Here is an 18754-nt window from a genome sequence, read left to right as displayed (position 1 = left end):
CTGCTTGACATGCGCACTCACAAACAACTCATCCTTCATCATTTCGCCCCTTTGTGTTTGGTGGGTTTTGCTGCAAAAACTGGGCGTAGTTGCTGTTTTCAAGAAAAGACACTGTCATTGACCATGTTTGTTAGTTTCAGAGATGCAGCTGACCTGCGATTGCCGGGTACTTCAACTGATCAAATACAAAGCTAAAACCTGCAAATTACAGTAAGAGTATTCACACCCATCTACACTGTCGCCTGGATTTTCATATTGTTGGAAATGTTAAGGAGATATAATATAAAAGGGGGGGGGGATCAATATAATTACTGATTCCCTCACTATTTTCAATTATTGAAAAGCTAAGACGGTGGGGGTAAACCAGAGGTTGATCTGAACACCATTCTTTTTTTTTTAAACATGGGCCAAATTTTTCTTGGATATGGCAAGGAGGGGAGGGGTCCACCTGTATTTGTAAAAGGTTCATTGTGTTCACAAGCAGTTGCACTTACACAGTGGCTTTAATACAAGAAGCATCAGAAGGCCCTCAACATGGGGTGCTGAAGAAAATAATTTGATACCCAGTATGATTTAGAATGGGTGACCAAAGGCGGAGTCCTGGATATAGGTTTTGAACAGGTTTTTGAATGTGCGGAGAACATAGAACAGTACAGCACAGTACAGGCCCTTCAGCCCACGATGTTGTGCCGAACCTTTAACCTACTCTAAGATCAAACTAACTACCTACCTTTCATTCTACTATCATCCATGAACCTATCCAAGATGCCCCTAATGTATCTGCTTCTACTACCACCGTTGGCAGCGCATTCCACGCACCCACCACTCTCTGTGTAAAGAACCTACCTCTGTCATCTCCCCGAAACCTTCCTCCAATCACCTTAAAATTATGCCCCCTGGTGATAGCCCTTTCCACCCTGGGAAAAAGTCTCTGACTGTCCACTCTATCTATGCCTCTCATCATCTTGTACCCCTCTATCAAGTCACCTCTCATCCTTCTTCGCTCGAATGAGAAAAGCCCTAGCTCCCTCAATCTTTCTTCGTAGGACATGCCCTCCAGTCCAGGCAGCATCCTGGTAAATCTCCTCTGCACCCTCTCTAAAGCTTCCACATCCTTCCTATAATGAGGCGACCAGAACTGAACACAATATTCCAAGTGTGGTCGAACCAGGGCCTTATAGAGCTGCAGCATAACCTCGCGGCTCTTAAACTCAATCCCCCTGTTAATGAAAGCCAACACACCATACGCCTTCTTAACAACCCTATCAACTTGGGTGGCAACTTTGAGCGATCTATGGACATGGACCCAAAGATCCCTTTGTTCCTCCACACTACCAAGAATCCTGTCTTTAAGCCTGTATTCCGCATTCAAATTCGACCTTACAAAATCAATCACTTCACACTTTTCCAGGTTGAACTCCATCTGCCACTTCTCAGCCCAGCTCTGCATCCTGTCAATGTCCCGTTGCAACCTACAACAGCCTTCCACACTATCCACAACTCCAGCAACCTTCGTGTCATCGGCAAACTTGCTAACCCAGCCTTCCACTTCCTCATCCAAGTCATTTATAAAAATCACAAAGAGCAGAGGTCCCAGAACAGATCCTTGTGGAACACCACTGGTCACCGAGCACCATGCTGAATGCTTTCCATCTACTACCACCCTCTGACTTCTATGGGCCAGCCAATTTTGTATCCAGACAGCCAACTTTCCCTGAATCCCATGCCTCCTTACTTTCTGAATGAGCCTACCATGGGGAACCTTATCAAATGCCTTGCTAAAATCCATATACACCACATCCACTGCTCCTCCTTCATCAATGTGTTTTGTCACATCTTCAAAGAATTCAATAAGGCTTGTGAGGCATGACCTGCCCCTCACAAAGCCATGCTGACTGTCTCTAATCAAACCATGCTTTTCCAAATAATCATAAATCCTGTCTCTCAGAATCCTCTCCAATAATTTGCCCACTACCGACGTAAGACTGACTGGTCTCTCATTCCCAGGGTTATCCCTATTCCCTTTCTTGAACAAGGGAACAACATTTGCCACCCTCCAATCATCCGGTACTACTCCAGTGGACAGTGAAGACGCAAAGATCATCGCCAAAGGCGCAGCAATCTCTTCCCTCACTTCCTGTAATATCCTTGGGTATATCCCGTCTGGCCCCGGGGACTTATCTGTCCTCATATCATTCAAAATTTCCAGCACATCCTCCCTCTTAACCTCAACCTGTTCGAGCATATCAGCCTGTTGCACGCTGTCCTCACAAACGACCAGGTCCCTCTCACTAGTGAATACTGAAGCAAAGTATTCATTTAGGACCTCCCCTACCTCCTCCGACTCCAGGCACAAGTTCCCTCCACTATCCCTGATCGGCCCTACCCTCACTCTGGCCATCCTCTTGTTCCTCACATAAGGAGAGATGGAGCTTGTGAAGTTTGTGAAAAGAATTGCAGGGTGCAGGGGTATGGTGACAAAGATTTTACATCAGTTCTAAGAGTGAGTGGGAAGGGGACATGCAGTCAGCCAGGGTCAGAGAATAGACAATGTGAACTGGGAAGATGCTCTGGATGTGATTATAAAGGTGGGCAGGGTGAGGCCGTAGGAGAATTTATAAAGCAAAAAGGCAGTTTTGAATCAGTGTCATAGAGTCGTACAGCATAGAAACGGGCCCTTCGGCCCACCGCGTCCATGCCGACCATAATGCCTATCTATACTAATCCCACCTGCTTGCATTAATTCCATATCCCTCTATGCCTTGCTCATTCAAGTACTTGTCCAGATGCCTCTTAAATGTCGCTACTGCCTCCACCACCTCCTCGGGCAGCTCATTCCAGATACCCACTATTCTTTGTGTGAAAAATTTACCCCTTTGATCCCCTTTAAACCTCCTCCCTCTCACCTTAAATCTATGCCCTCTAGTTTTAGTCACCCCTACCATGGGAAACAGACTCTGGCTATTTACCCTATCTATGCCTCTCATAATTTTATATACCTCTATCATGTCCCCTCTCAGCCTCCTCCCAGGGAAAACAGACCCAGCCTATCCAATCTCTCTTTATAACTCAAGTCCTCCAAACCAGGCAACATCCTTGTGAACCTTTTCTGCACCCTCTCTAGCTTAGTCACATCTTTCCTGTAGTGCGGCGACCAGAACTGCACACAGTACTCCAAATGCGGCCTAACCAACGTTATGTACAACTGTAACATGACGTCCCAACTCTTGTACTCAGTGCCTCGCCGATGAAGGCAAGCATGCCATACGCCTTCTTCACCACCCTGTCTACCTGTGTTGCCACTCTCAGGGAACTAACTAGACCCCAAGGTCTCTCTGCTCAACAACACTCCCCAGGGCCCTGCCATTCACTGTATATGTCCTGCCCTGGTTTAACTTCGCAAAATGTATCACTTCACACTTGTCTGCATTAAATTCCATTTGCCACTCCCTTGCCCACTTTCCCAGTTGATCTATATCCTGTTGTAACCTTAGACAACCTTCTTCACTATCCACTATACCACCAATTTTGGTGTCGTCTGCAAACTTACTAATCATGCCCCTTACATTCACATCCAAGTCATTAATATATATGACAAACAACAGAGGGCCCAGCACCGATCCCTGCGGCACACCACTGGTCACCGGCCTCCAATCTGAAAAACAACCCTCCACACCACCCTCTGCCTCCTATCACCAAGCCAATTTTGTATCCAATTTGCTAGCTCACCCTGGATCCCATGTGTTTGAACCTTCTGGATCAGCCTACCATGCGGGACCTTGTAAAAGTCCTTGCTAAAGTCCATGTAGACAACGTCCATCACCCTGCCCTTGTCAATCCTCTTGGTCACCTCCTCGAAAAACTCAATCAAATTCGTGAGACAGTGTATTGTACAATGGAGAGCCAGAGGCAGTTGGTGAGACTATGTGACCTGTACTTGCTATAGGTTGATTAGAGTTATTGGAAAAGTTGGAATTTGTATAAGGTGGAGCTGGGGAGAACAATATGTGGAATATCGACGAAGTTGAGCTTTCAATTGGATGACAGTTTCAGTGGCAATGGTGCAGACAGATAAGCAGTATTATGGAAGTGGAAATTGGCTTTCTTCATGATGAATGTAAAGTTTGAAGCTCAGCTCAGGTCAAAAGAACAATGTGTTTGTGCATTGAGCTCAGTTAGAGTGAACAGCCAAAGAGAAGGTTGACAATGAGGTAGAGTTTCTGTTAGGAGAGGAACAGGATAACTTTGGTCTTGCAGATGTTAAGGTGGAGACATTTCTGGCTCATCCATGACCTAATTGCAACCAGTCAGATCGTAAAGTAACAGTCATAGAGTCAAGGATGGTAGAGGAGAGTAAAGCTGGATGTCAAGAGAACATATGAAAGCTGACCCCATGTTTATGCATAATGTCTTAGTGGAGAGTTATGTAGATAAGAAATAGGAAAAAATTAGGGGCACACCCTGGGTATGTTGAAGGTGACTGTTCGGAAACATGATGAGAAACCATTGTAGATATATGCTAGCTACATTGGAACGGGTTGGAGCGGAGCAGGTGACCGTGATATCACAGAGATAGGCAATAGATCAGCATGAAGGCCACATAGAAATCGAAGCAGACACAAAGGGATAGTGTTGCAGTTACAGTCATAAAGAATTTCACTCGGGCAGCTCCAAGTCATGGGCAGGATGAAAATATAACTGAAGGAGTGGTGAGCGAGGCAAGCACGGAAAAAGGTGATACTAACTCATTAGAGAATCTTAAACAAATTCGGGAAGTTAGAAATAGGGATGTAATTGAAGAAGATGGAGGGGCATTTTAAATGAGGGCTTTTTAAGGAGTTAGGGATGACAACAGTTTTCAATAGAAGGGAAAGGTTGCTAATGGAGAGAGGGCAGCTTAGAATGTCAACAAACTTTGTACTCAGGAAAGATAGTTGAGTGTTCAGGAACCTGATCAGGATTGGGTCAAGGGAGCAGGTGTGGGATTAGGGAAGAGGATCAGTCTGCTGGCAGTTGGTGGAGAAATGGGAGGGAAGCTACAGAATGTTGTAACATCGAAGGCAGAGAGGAGTGGACTGGAGGAAGAGGAGAAAGCGGGTGAGGCAGCCAAACAAATAGCTTCAGTTTTGAGTTAAAGAAATACATGAGCTTATTGCATTTTCCTTTAGAGTAAGGGTGAAGAAATCAGGGGAAGGAGTCAATGGAGATGTATTGTCTGAAGAAGAGGTGTTTGGGATTGACCTTGCTGCCCATGATGATACTGGAGTAGTAAGAAAATTTGCCTGCAGGGAGGGGGACATGATATTGCTTCAGGTGGTCAAACCAGACCACCAGAATGACATTGATCTCAGAAGATCTGGAGCTGGGGGTATGTTTTTCAAGTGCAATGCCCGCTGGGGAGGTGGGGTGGGAGGTCGGGTGCTGAAAGATGGAATTTGGGGAAGATTCCATATCCATGAGGACTCATCACAAATCTTATCAATTTTGATAGTGGCACACAATATAACTACTTACAAATGGACGGGTCCATTATAATCTAGTGCTGTGAGCACCAAGGTGGATCAGGGATGGTGTGGGGGAGGGTCGGGGGGAAGAATTAAAAATTCACAGGCCACCGTCTCCAGCACATGGAAACTGGAACAAGAAGAAGACAACATAATATCGTATAACATTTTTACTGTGCCTCCAAGAGCTTTTGGTCCCGATTTTAACTCACTCAAAACCCATTCATGTACAGAGTTAAAATCGATCCCTTTGAGCTCACAAACACTGCAGCAAAGTGTCAACCAACATTCCTCCATGGCCCCACTCAGGTGTATTCTCCAGATGCAGTGGAAAAGGCACAGGCACCCATCCACCCATAATGTTTCAATGATCCCAATCCTGAGATTTTGGATGGGGATGACATTAGCAGTAGGCAGAACTTCCACTCCTCCATGGATCTGGCTTCTGCCACAAGGCTTCTGCAGGAATTTCACTCCCATTTTCTTTTTAGAACCCAACCTCTGCAAAACTGCTTGTCTGGACTTCATGCCCCTTCTCAGACCACCAATGTAGGCCATTTCTGGTCTAAACACCACATGAATACTATAAGGTGCAATTTAACATGGAAGATCTTGTTCACAGTGAAAACTTGGGCATCCAATAAATGGTATACCATCAGTGTTAAGCCATTATTATCTGTGGAAAATAAGCAAGCCATTGCATTTCAGATTTGCTATAAATTTACTGAACAGAACTGTAAAGATAATTTCTTGTCAGAATTTTGTTGCATGCTACCCAAATATAGTATAGCCTTGATTATAGAACCTGTACATTACTGTAGCAATGGGAAATGAAATTATGTAATCCCTTGGTACCTACGTATTTTAAGCAAGTTGTATGTTTTCACAATTTTCATTAAGATGTTTTATAATTATATAATTAGTAAACCTAATTTTTAAATTCACCCTCAACTCCACATTCTTTTCTTTAAGAAGCACGGGAAACATCTATTCTCATCGACACAGATTCAAAGGAATCTGAAATTTATTAACTGCTTTACTCTTGTAGTAAATCTTTTTAGTGTACACTGAAAACCAGAAATAACAGAAGGAAAAAAAAAGTCACTTGGACAAAGTTGGCAAAATTGTATGAAGAATGAAATTAAACTAGGCATTCTTAATGGCTTGGTAAGTCAATTCACTGCCAGATGTGGGCTAGGAAGATGCCAGGTTTGATTCTTGGCCTATGCTGTGTTAACTGACCTTAACCAACAGAAGTCTGAGCTGATATTTATCCCTCAATCAATATCATTAAAAAAACAGATTATCTACTGGCTTATCTGATTGCTGTTTGTGAAACTTTGCCGTGCACATTTTCGCTACTGCATTTCCTTATATTACAACAGTGGCTACAGTTCAAAAAATCACTTAATTGGTTGTGAAGCACTTTGGGATGTCCTGAGATTGTGAAAAATACTACATAAATACAAGTTCCTTTTTCTTTAACCAGGGCAACATTGGGGACATAATTGCCTTAGGTGTCTGTGGACTAGGGATGGGCTGGCAGGGGAGAAAATCAGCTGGTGTTCCCACTTCTGATCAGTATCTGAAGACACCTATTAGCAGGAAAGAAAAAAAGGAGGGTCAGTTCTGATGCCCTTTCTCCAAGCTACCAACACTCATTATTTAGTATGAAGGCAGATCGTCCAACCCCTTGCCCATGGTGAAGTAATTCACAGCATAAGAGATACCTCACCAAGGACAAGGTTTGGCAAATGTACCCTTTAAAGAAAGGCCACTTGGGCAAGGTACTGGGATGCCGCTGTGCCCTTGAAGCCATATCCCAATGTGAGTCACTGCGTTCAGGAGAGGAGAGGTGAAAACAGGAAAGAAAAATTTGTGATACTTTGCAGTTAACTCGTTCAATTGCTGTCTGCAAGTCAGTGTCTCGTTGCTGCTCTTGTTGATTTATTGTTACGTGAGTATCTTGAACATCTTAGTGAGTTAGTCAGGAACTGGTGTCAAAAGCTGCTTGACACTCTGTGCATTAACACCAATTTCTCTTTTAATAAGAGCAGTGTAGCATGGGAGCTCACAGGTGAGGGCCAACTCCACCAGATTTGAACCCTGTACCACAATCTTTGAGACAGGATTAGATTTCAGAGCTTAGATTTTACAATCGGTACTCCCATTTATTGGATATAAAGTGGATGTGTTCAGTTGGAAATTTGGGTGGAGTTCAGATTTGCCTCCATTGTAGACCTCCGACCATGTTTTGAAGTTGTGCAGGAAGCACTCAACGGAGCGAGGTTATGCAATTCAGGCTTCACCAAGAACAATTGGCACCCACCCGCCAGCATTGCCACACTAGATTATACAGGCAGGGGTGCACATACCTTCACTTGTTTGAGGAGCAATGCTTTAAGCCACCAGGGAAGCCATCAGAGTTCTGCTACATCCTGTAAGCAAACTTACAACCAAGTTTCACTGCAGGCACAGCACTGCTATATGTATAGGTGATGTCCCAGTGGCAAAGTCACAAATACCAGCCAATGAGTAGTGCATAGATAGATATACAAAGCAACTCACAGATACAATGTTTGCGTGATCGTCACAATTGATCTCCTTCCCCATGGACAATAGACAGTAACACAAGACTTCTGAAAGTGTAGGGAGGTGCCAATAGGGGGCCATGTGTCCCTATATGCTGCTGCATGACATAATGCTACTACCTGCATGAACTACAAAGGATTCCACTCTCTCAATGCAGAGCTTATCTGTAACCACGAAGCAAGGATACATTTGCTTTCCCAACAGATGTGATTCTACCTTCTTTTTAAGTTAGTACACTGTTCCAATTATGCTTAACCTTGAAAAGTAAGTTTCAGTGTGCGTGCTGGGATCAAAACTATCCTTTGCAACCATGGATTATGACACCTCTGTGATTTCCCAATATTCCAATTAAATACTAACAAAATGAGGCATATGCCTCCACTAGAGCTATTGGTGAATATACCATTGATTGATATGCTGAAACGATGCTTTGGGTGCCTGGATATATCCAGCAGTATTTTCAGTACATTCTGGCAGGCTTCTTTGGTTGGTGCAGTTTGCTGTATGCTGAACAACGTTGCCCTCCAAAGAGGCATCATCATAGATGCTATCATGGAGGAGCAGGTGCAGCATGGGGATTACCATGAAAAGCTCAGCAACATGAAGAGGGAGCAGGAGAAATCCCTTTCCTGGCAGCTAGCGAACTCCATGCTGCTCTTCTACAGCCAAGAAGCTATGCTCCCACATTAACAGCCATCTCCAGATAAACCCATGTCCCCTGCACAAATGCTTTCAGCTACAATGCCTTCACTTTTCAACAAAACTCAAAAATCTGCTACTTGTGCCAATCTGATGAAACTTGCTCCCATATCTTGCCAAGAACACTGTCTGCACAAACAACAACTAGAGTGGAGCCATATTTTGTATTCTGCAAGCATTGTGCATGAGACTCAATAGGACCCTCTTGAGATTGAAATGGCTACTGCCTCACAACAGCTGAGTCCTCATTTGCATTTGCTGCAACAGCTCTGCTATTGCATGGGCAACCAGGGCCTGTATATTTTCTTATATCTGTGCAGGCATTGGAGAGGCTGGTAGGAGGGTCTGGATGTGTTCTCATCCTTAGTGACAGTTTTCTAGCAATACTTCTGTTGCTGCAGGTAAAGCATGGCTGGCTGCTTCTACAGCATCAGAAGAATAGTAGGAAACTTTTTTTCAAATTGTAAAATTGACATGCTGGCTGAATCTAATTGATCACCTCCATGACCACCAAGTATTCCTTCTTTCCAGCACTGCAATGATGTTAATTATGGGAAATATACCTATATTTTAAGTGGATATATCCCAACGTCTGTCATGACCTCTTGTGGAAATTCCTGGAGGTGGTGGTGAGCCATGGGAAGCCAATATAACAGCTTCCTGCTTCATTTCCCACTGTCAACTGTTGTTAGAGGAAAATTTTGTCCACCGAGATGGGCATTTATGTAATGAGTTCAATATGTAAAATATGTTAAAACAGAAAGTGTTAAATGGGTGTTCGACAGCCTTTGGAGCCCAACAATGTTCAGGTAAGAAAACTTGTACAATCATGCAGTCTGAATTCTAATTCTATGGATTCAAGTCTCTGTAATAACAATCTATAAAACTTCAATCTATGGTGCCATCTTTGCTCAGTTGGTCCCACACTCTATTCAGAATGAAACTGTTGTGTGATTTGAGCACATAATCTAGATTGACACTTCAGGGCAGTAACAAAGGGTTGCATTGCCAGTGATGCCATGTTTCTGATCAAACGTTAAACCAAAGCCCCATTTGTCTGCTCAGGAGGATATTAAAGATCCCATGGCTTTATTGAAAGAAAAGCAGCAAGTTCTCCTGCTGTCCTTGTCAACATTCTCCCTCAAAGAAACCAGCAAAAACAGATTAACTCTTCATTCATTTACTTTCTGTTTGTGGAACCTTGCTGTGTCCAGATTGGCAGCCACATCTGCCCATAATACAATAGTGTCTTTACTTCAAAAGTATGCAATCCTTTTGGGATGTCCTGAAGACATGATAAGGTACCATATAGTTTCAAATTTTTTTATTTAAAAAAAAACCCAAATAAACCCTTATAAAGGTCCAAAAACATCTGACCTTGCCATGGTTAATTGTTTTGCTCCATTTTTGTGCATCTGGTTGGAATTCAATACTTCTTTTCATGAGAGAATCAGCAGAGAAAGAAATATTGGAATATTTAAATATATGACCCAAAATTGTCCATCAAGAATAGACTCATTGCTTTTTTGCTCTTTCCATTTTAAGAGACATGGATATGCTATTCATAGTGATATTACCATTTAGTTCTAAAACATAAATAGGGACATTAAAGTGATTCTAGGTAATAATATTCTTACTCAAATCATCTACAATATGAGAATTATTAGCTTATAACATTGATGTTTTCAGAAGTCTTTCTTCATCATCTAGAATGATAGTAAACACATTTTAACTGTCTACTCTGCTGCTCGTACCAGGAGATCTGCTGTCATGGTATGTCACGCTCATCTATCTTGCTCCATCCTCACACATCCACTATAGCTCATGTGCAACCACTGTGTGACGTCAGTCATCATACTATGCCCAGGTTGACCCCTCTTTCTGCTGCCTTCCACTTTGCCCTCTAGAAGACATCTCTGTAGCTTTTCAGCTCTGATCAAATGGCCGAAATACTGACTTTTTTTTTCTGGATGTCATGTTTTAGAGTTCTTTTTGCTCTTGCAATTTCAGGCATCTCTTCAATTGTCTTATGGTCTGTATAAGGAATCTAATGGTTTAAATATTTCTTCCAGAGTGATCGCTTACTTATTAAAGGAGGGAAAATAGTCAATGATGACCAGTCCTTTTTTGCTGATATTTACTTGGAAGATGGGATTATAAAGTAAGTTTAAGCATATTGAATATACATTATTCCTGTATATGGAATAACAGATAATCAGGGTAAATTGCAGGTGTGTGTGGTGTCTTGAATTTTAAAATCGAACTACTTGAAGTAGAGATAGCCTTCCATAATGAGATTTTTGTCTGTAACCAGCTATGTTTCAAGCATTTCCCATTCTAAAACCAGCATTGCTAAATTACGGTCTCAAAATAGCACATCTGCGACATCAGCGTCTTTTATTTCTCAACCCTGTGGTTTCTCTCAATGAAATTGCCAATTTGGGGACACTTTGTGCCAATTGATAGATAGCTTTCTACTATGCATCAAAATTTATTGGGAACTGAGTTGACATAGCTCAGATGTATTTTACATGGGACTCTGAGCGTTTCATCCTATCACTCAGAAACTAATTCAAACCTGGCAGTGAACAGACAGTTTGCTAACTAATTGCACCACTCAACTCCTGAACAAAACTACTTACATTTTTGAGCAAGTACATGAAATTATAGCATTAATAGTGAAATATATCTAGAGTGCATCTGTGATAGGTTGTCCATACAGGTTGCATTTTCTCTCTGAATGGGAAGTGATCATTACTATAACACAATTAAGCACAGAAATTCTCTCTGCTCACCAATATAACCTGTGCATCAGTAGGTGCTGATATTCTCAGATCACCCTTGAACATATTATTTCCCAAGAAATATAACAGACATTTTAATTCTTAAGTCATAACACCCTAGCAACCTAGAAATGGAGGATGAATAAAATATTTGAAATCATAGACACCATCAATAGCCAAATACCTGAACAGATTTAAAAACCTATGTTGTGTTTAAATTATTGGTCTAATTCTAATGTTAATTGAAAAGAGCATAAACGAAAGAGTTACAGCTTTGCACCGTCAACCTCCCTAACCAGTGAATTCATATCTCAGCGGCATTGCACTGGGGCAGCACTAATGGGAGGCCAAGCATTTGCCCAGAGAGTTCAGTTTTGTCTGCCATTGTTGGGCAAATTGGCTGCAGATGATGGAAGCTGGACTACAATTGACCAAAATATTTCCAGCCCTATAAAGACAAATGACCAGCAGCAGTTGAAGTGTGTTTGCTTAGTGTATGAAATATTACCAATGATCAATGTGCAATGATCTCTTTTATTGTAAATGTACTTAGTATCCTGCACCCAGTAGGTTCTTTATTTCTACTCCACAAAACACAACAACCTCAAAATGGCTTAGAATTCGCTTAATTTAGTTGTATGCTTAAATGATAAGAAGATACCTAATCTCTGCAAAGATCGTAATGTGTATGTGTTTGTCCACATAGGCCTTACATTTGAATGAGGGTTTGATCCGTTTGATGGTTTTCTTGATTTCAACATTATAATCATTGTTCATTTTCTGCAGCCAGTACCTTCGCTGAACTGGATTCCAACAGTATACATTTTGCACTTCTGTACAAATCTAGAACCACCTCACTGCTTGTATGTTGCAGGAGGTTCCAGATTTTCATAAGTCACGTGAGATCAAATTTTTAGAGTTCTTTATTACTCTTAATTTCATAAATATGAGGAGAGACTTTGACACGTCATTTTACACAACTGAGAGTTGCCATTAACAGGTTATGGTTGTGTTGATAATACCTCCTTCCTTTAACTTGTTTGGCCCCTACTGTTATATTAGCTTGCTTGTCTTTTAAATTTTTTCCAAGCTTTTGGCAGTATGTCTTATGACTCTTGGCATTAAAAAGGTTGCAGCAGTGAGAAGTAACTTTTGGTTCTTTATCACATTAGTTGTTATACTGGAAAGGAGCCAAATGCTTCCATTGAAGTGTTTCATCAGTCAAGTAGGACTAAGTAAGGATTGCCATGATCTACATTGCCTTTCTTCAGCAACAATTTGCTGTCTTAAATACGCGCTCTACTTGGTCATTAGATTGTACATTATTAGACGTGTTATTGTATGCTTACAGCCTTAACCTGTTGCAAATTTCTTGAACTCGAATGTCAAGAATTGGAGTCTGTTTTCATTTAATTTTATATCTGATCTGCCATGATGAGAAAAATATGTATTAACACTTATAAGCCTAATTTTTTCAGTCAGCGTTGTTTTAATGCCAGTGTTAACACTGGAATTAAAGTATTACCGGAGTTAAAGTAATGCCATTTGGAAAATTGAAGGCAGTAATGGCTTACAGCTAGAATTTCCTCTGCTATACTAACCAAAGTGAAAAATTTCAGGAAGTGGGATGAGGAGGCCTAAAACCACATCCTCACCCTTGCCACCACCTCCAGGAATCTTGATCGTTTCTGCCCCCAGCCAAGAATAGAATTTGGCCTGCTGCCCACTGCATATAAATGACAGTTGGGAGATGGAGCCTGGGAATCCGTTCAATTTTTCTGCTTCCCATCTCAAATGCCATTGAGGGTTGTCAGGAGAGGAGTGGTGGTAAACCCTGGAACAGTGACCGAAAGCACACTGAACAGCCCTATTGGAGGGACAGCGCCTAGAAGTGGGCACCTTTACCTCTCTTCTACATCCCCGTGCACAGCTTTTAAAAAGACTTGATATAATCTTAGGCCTAAAATAAAACATTACAGAAGACCCTTGTGATGCTTGTACCCCTTTTAATTGTGGTTCCTCTCCTGATGGCACTGCAGTAGGTAATCTATTCTGTTATGAAAATACTGCACTATATTGAACAGATGCCTCACCGCAGCACTGCCCTATTTCCCTGGCAAATAGCTGCAGATTCCTTATTGCAGCAGAAATTTCACTGAGAGCCTGCCGTGTATAATTAATAAGTCCCTATCCAGGAAGATAAGACAGGGTGAAAGGACCCCCTTTCCAATGGCGAATCCACCCCAGAAGAAAATTTAGCTGCCAGAATCCTGCTGTTGACTAAACTGAAAATTGTTCACATGGGTAATCTACTGTCATTAGATACATTTTTTCTATCAAATATGAACAAATCCGAATTGGCTTTTGACCATGGTTTGTCAGATCATACAATGGTAAAGGCTGTTTTGCCCAGGAACTCTCATTGCTGCTTTTTCGTTTCAGCTCGACAATGAATCAGTCTCAGCTAACCATGCGAGTGGCAAAACTTTGGTTGTTAGGACAGATGAAAACAGAAAGAGGATTCTTTAGTGTTACTTTCATACATTAATTCATACAAATTGACACAATTTTTAACAGTAAAATATTAAAAAAAAGAATTAAAAAGAGAACATGACAAAGGTTAGGAGAAAAATGGAACAAAAAAGCCAAGAAGGAAACAAATGAAAATGATGATTTATCTTCTCAGTCCCAGGAGCAGAAATATAGGCAGTTAATGGAAGGGTAGGAGAAATCAAGGTATGAGGATTTCCAGCATGCACAGTATTTTGCTGTTATATATGAGGACTGGTGTTGTAAATCAAATTGTTTTTGCGAATGACAATGCTTACTGCATTTGTAAAAGTACTGTCCAACATCTTAGTAATGCTGCTTCTGGTACAGTATGACCAACAGTCTAACACATTGTGTAATGTCTTCTTAGACAACTTGGAGATAACCTCATTGTCCCTGGAGGTGTAAAGATAATTGAGGCCAATGGACAGATGGTCATACCTGGTGGAATAGATGTCCACACTCATCTGCAAATGCCATGTATGGGTATGACCACTGCTGATGACTTCTACCAAGGAACAAAAGCAGCACTGGCAGGAGGAACCACAATGATAAGTAAGAAAGATATATTTTTCTCCTCATGTCAAATGATTAAAGAAGTGTTTTTTAAAAATTGGAATTAAATTATATTGAAGAACCTTATTTTAACCTGTGCTGGTTTAAATAATTTATCCTAATGCTCTTATTTGTCCATTCACTGATGACAAGAAGTGGAAAAGAAAAACACATTGTGTATATAAAAAGGATGTGATAGTGTAGAGATCGCTAACTAATGGCTGTTCTGTGGCTAAGAATCATCTTTCTGAATGCCTTGTTGAAATTGTTTGCCAACGCACTTAGTCCTCACCCCAGGGGACCAATTCCTAGGAGACAAAATCAGCATTGATATAGCAGTAATAGCCTCAAAGTGGGGTTGGTAGAGGTACCACTACATTAACATTGATACTGCAGCAGCCACCACTTTTACAGGGGCCTACTTTTTGGTGGCCACAGCGTCTACCTGTTTCAGGTAGAAGGCCACTTTCAATATACAAATCAGGGTCCTTTTACAACAGAACTGGTCAGAGTGGGGCTGGATTTTGTGAGGCCGCCTGAGGTAGGATCAAAGGCAGGAGGGGGCATGGAATATCGCGATGTGCGGTGGGGAGAGGGTGGCGGGGTGAAAGGCCCATCGCCTCCCTGTTGCCCAGCAATCTTCCCAGGGGCGGGATAAGCTAACGACAACCTTCCCACCCAGAGACCAACTGAGGCCTTTAAGTGGCCTATTAACAGTCAATTAAGGGTCTCTTCCTGCCACCGCTGGGATCTCATCAGCAGCGGCGGGGGGAGGGGGGTGGCGCGAGGTGGGGGTCCCTCCACTGTGTGGGGAGGACGCCTTGAAAAATGAGGCGCCCTCCCTGCAGACTTGGGGGTGGTCCCTCCTTCAATTTCTGGACCACAGAGGACCCCTACTGGGAACAACTTTACCCCCCTCCGGGACCCCCGTCCTCATGGACTAAATGACCACACCCCACTCACTGGGCCTACTGGACCGGCCCGACGACCCCGCCTCACCTACCTCTGTTCTGGGTTTCCACCACTGGCCTTGGGTTCAAGGCCTGTTCAGTACCGGCAGTGGCCACCGCTCCCAGTGGAGCTGCCGATACTGCTGAGCTTCTGAGCCTCTGATTGGCTGAACATTAAAGGGATGGGGATCCTGCCTCCTGAAACTTCGATTTAAAAAGAATGGAGGATCGCTCCAGGATGCTGAGAAAATGCAGAGGCGGGGCTCCCCTGCTTTGTCGGCCTGGTGCCGGGAGCCCTGCCTCCTACACAAAATCCAGTCTAGTGTGTGCATGCACTCGAGTGATGAATTTTCATAGAGGACTCTCTCCCAACTTCCTCCCCCCAGCCCCCAAATTTTGATTGGCCTTTATTAAAGCACATAGGTTGGTCAGCATTACATTAGTCACAGTTGTGGGGATGTTCACGGTACAGATAATTCCAATCTCCATGACAAAACGGATTTTACATTGGGATACACAGCACTCACAGGAAGAGAAAAGAATATGAGGAGACATAGTAAATGAAAAATGATGTGATTAAGACAGAGCGAATAGAAAAATTCATATTAACTGCATGCATTCATACCTTTGCTGTCCAACATAGTGGATCATGTCCTTTCTGAACCTGAACCTGGATCAAGCCTTCTTTCTGCCTATGAGCAATGGAGAGAATGGGCTGACAGCAAGTCCTGTTGTGACTACTCTTTACATGTTGATATTACACATTGGCATGAGGCGCTGCGTGAAGAAATGGAAACCTTGGTCAAGGACAAAGGTAAATCTCAATATTTTTACCACTTCCAGAATGGAGACAAATCTGATTGTCCTTGAAATCATATTGTTCTTGTAATTCATTTCATTAGAACCCACAGATATACTTTCATGCTGAAATGACTAACCTATCGCAAGCTGAATTTCTCTGATAGTCCGTGGAACATAAATCCACAACAGTAGTATTAAATAAAAGTAAAACAAGACCAATTTTAGTATCTGTAACAGCAGTGTGATAATGGCCAGATCATTTGTTTTAGTGATGTTGATTGAAGTTTAAATACTGGACACTGGGAAGAGCTCTCCTGCTGTTCTTTTAAATAGTGCCATGGAATCCTTTGCATCCATCAGAAAGTGCAGTCAAGACCTCAGTTTAATGTCTCATCTGGAAGGCAGCACCTCCAACAGTGCAGCACTCCCTCAGCACTGCACTGGAGTGTCAACCTAGATGTTTGTGCTCAAGTCTCTAGCGTAAATGCACAATCCTCTGACTCCGAGGTGCGAGTGCTGCCAACTGAGCTACAGCTGACATGAATAATTGAAACATTGTCGTAAAAATGTTTTAAGTGATGAAATATTGATATCAAATACTTCTAGCGATTTCTAACTTCTAGCACGCTGCACAGTATACAGTATTTTCACTGTTCTTTTGCTCAACCAGGTGTGAATTCCTTTCTCGTATTCATGGCCTACAAAGACCAATATCAGTGCAGTGATGCACAGGTAACACTTTTCAGAGGAAATGAAATTATAAATACTAACATTTGTTTCTACTTGACTAAAGATGCTTTCTGGAGTGCAGATGCTAATTACTTGCTCTTTTCTGTGGCAGATATATGAAATTTTCAGCATCATCCGAGATCTGGGTGCAATAGCACAGGTGCATGCTGAAAATGGAGACATCATTCAGGAGGTAAAATTAGAATTTGATAATCAATCTGAAGCTGAACCATTAAAAATTGCTATAAAATAACAAATGCAGTTTCCAAAAATTCAGCAAATATGTTATTTGAAAATGCAGTGTCACATAATTGTACCTTCATTTCCCCATCCCCTCCTCCTCAGTCCCAACATGTGCATTGTCATCTGACAGGGCTTAATGGGATCAAACCACATTCTCTGAGGATTTGGTTTCAGGACTTTTCAATTCTTACTAGAAGAGATTGAAGTGGGTACAATTACATCACTGTATGTTGTTAGCACAAATAAGCAAACTGCATGAATACAGTTCTCGATCTCACTAGGAAAATGAAATATCTTGGAAAATGATTGCATTAGGAAAGCATTTTTTCCCCGTTAAGTTACTTTAGCTTGTATCTAAACTTTGACAAATGGTTTATCCAGTGATAATGGGGCCCTGCAGCTTTACTACCAATAAACCAAAGTGTGCCGAGATTATAATTTTTTTTACAGCATCAAAGTTACTTCTGTTTGCATTTTCAATGCTTCCATCTGTCATTAGGAGCAGAAACGAATGTTGGAGCTTGGAATTACTGGGCCGGAGGGACATGTTCTTAGTCGACCAGAAGAGGTAATACAATTTTCTGCTACATTTAGAAGTGAGTGAATCAGGATACTGTGTTCTCTAATTAGAGAAACATTTGGCTAATGTTGAAAGTATGTAAAATATAGAGGGAAAACCAACTAAACCTTGAACATAGAACATAGAACATAGAACAGTACAGCACAGTACAGGCCCTTCGGCCCACGATGTTGTGCCGACCCTTTAACCTACTCTAAGATCAAACTACCTACCTACATACCCTACATTCTACTATCATCCATGTACCTATCCAAGAGTCGCTTAAATGTCCCTAATGTATCTGCTTCTACTACCACCGCTGGCAGTGCATTCCAGAATGACATTCCACGCCATTCCAGCCATTGGGGGCCAAAAGTTAACCCTGATGGTTGCAAGTAACACAGAAGGTCTTGGAGATATTGCATGGGACACGTTCCGGTTTTCTGACAGTCGAACGACATTTGTTAACCTACAACTGTATGGGGCCCTACAGTTGGCCTACAGAGAAGGATGCTGGGAAATCGGGCAATGACTCCTGCTGTCAAGGGCACTTGTGGATACAGGATTAGAACACGCATAACCTTGTCTATAATGCAAATACCTTGATTTCTGATTTTCTTTGCAAATCTGAATACTTTGGTTTAGAAATTCGATTTTAGAGTCATCACTATGCTAAGGGCTGACAGTTTGCTGCCAGAGGGAGCAGTAGAGTGGTGACCACATGTTGCTGTACAGGAAGTCAAGGGTTTGCTTACTCTAGGCCACACAAAGAGCAGTATTGACAATAGA

The 18754-nt window shown here is 42.1% G+C and overlaps 1 protein-coding gene across 2 annotated transcripts in view; it reads left to right on the top strand.

Annotated features, from left to right (window-relative positions):
* The window catches only part of dpysl4 (dihydropyrimidinase like 4), a 39688-nt gene that overhangs the window by 988 nt on the left and 19946 nt on the right, over positions 1–18754 (top strand). The window contains exons 2-8 of one of the 2 annotated variants that reach the window (XM_068052692.1): positions 135–210; positions 10868–10956; positions 14499–14683; positions 16277–16447; positions 17105–17166; positions 17276–17356; positions 17906–17974. In XM_068052692.1, coding sequence (XP_067908793.1) covers positions 14560–14683; positions 16277–16447; positions 17105–17166; positions 17276–17356; positions 17906–17974 — 507 coding nt within the window. In that variant the 5' untranslated portion in view covers positions 135–210; positions 10868–10956; positions 14499–14559. The remainder of the gene's footprint in view (positions 1–134; positions 211–10867; positions 10957–14498; positions 14684–16276; positions 16448–17104; positions 17167–17275; positions 17357–17905; positions 17975–18754) is intronic. The other variant, XM_068052691.1, reaches the window with a different exon arrangement.

The sequence above is a fragment of the Heterodontus francisci genome, chromosome 20 (assembly GCF_036365525.1).
Source record: "Heterodontus francisci isolate sHetFra1 chromosome 20, sHetFra1.hap1, whole genome shotgun sequence".
In the NCBI taxonomy this organism is placed as follows: domain Eukaryota; kingdom Metazoa; phylum Chordata; class Chondrichthyes; order Heterodontiformes; family Heterodontidae; genus Heterodontus; species Heterodontus francisci.
This window is presented reverse-complemented; position numbering and strand designations above follow the sequence as displayed.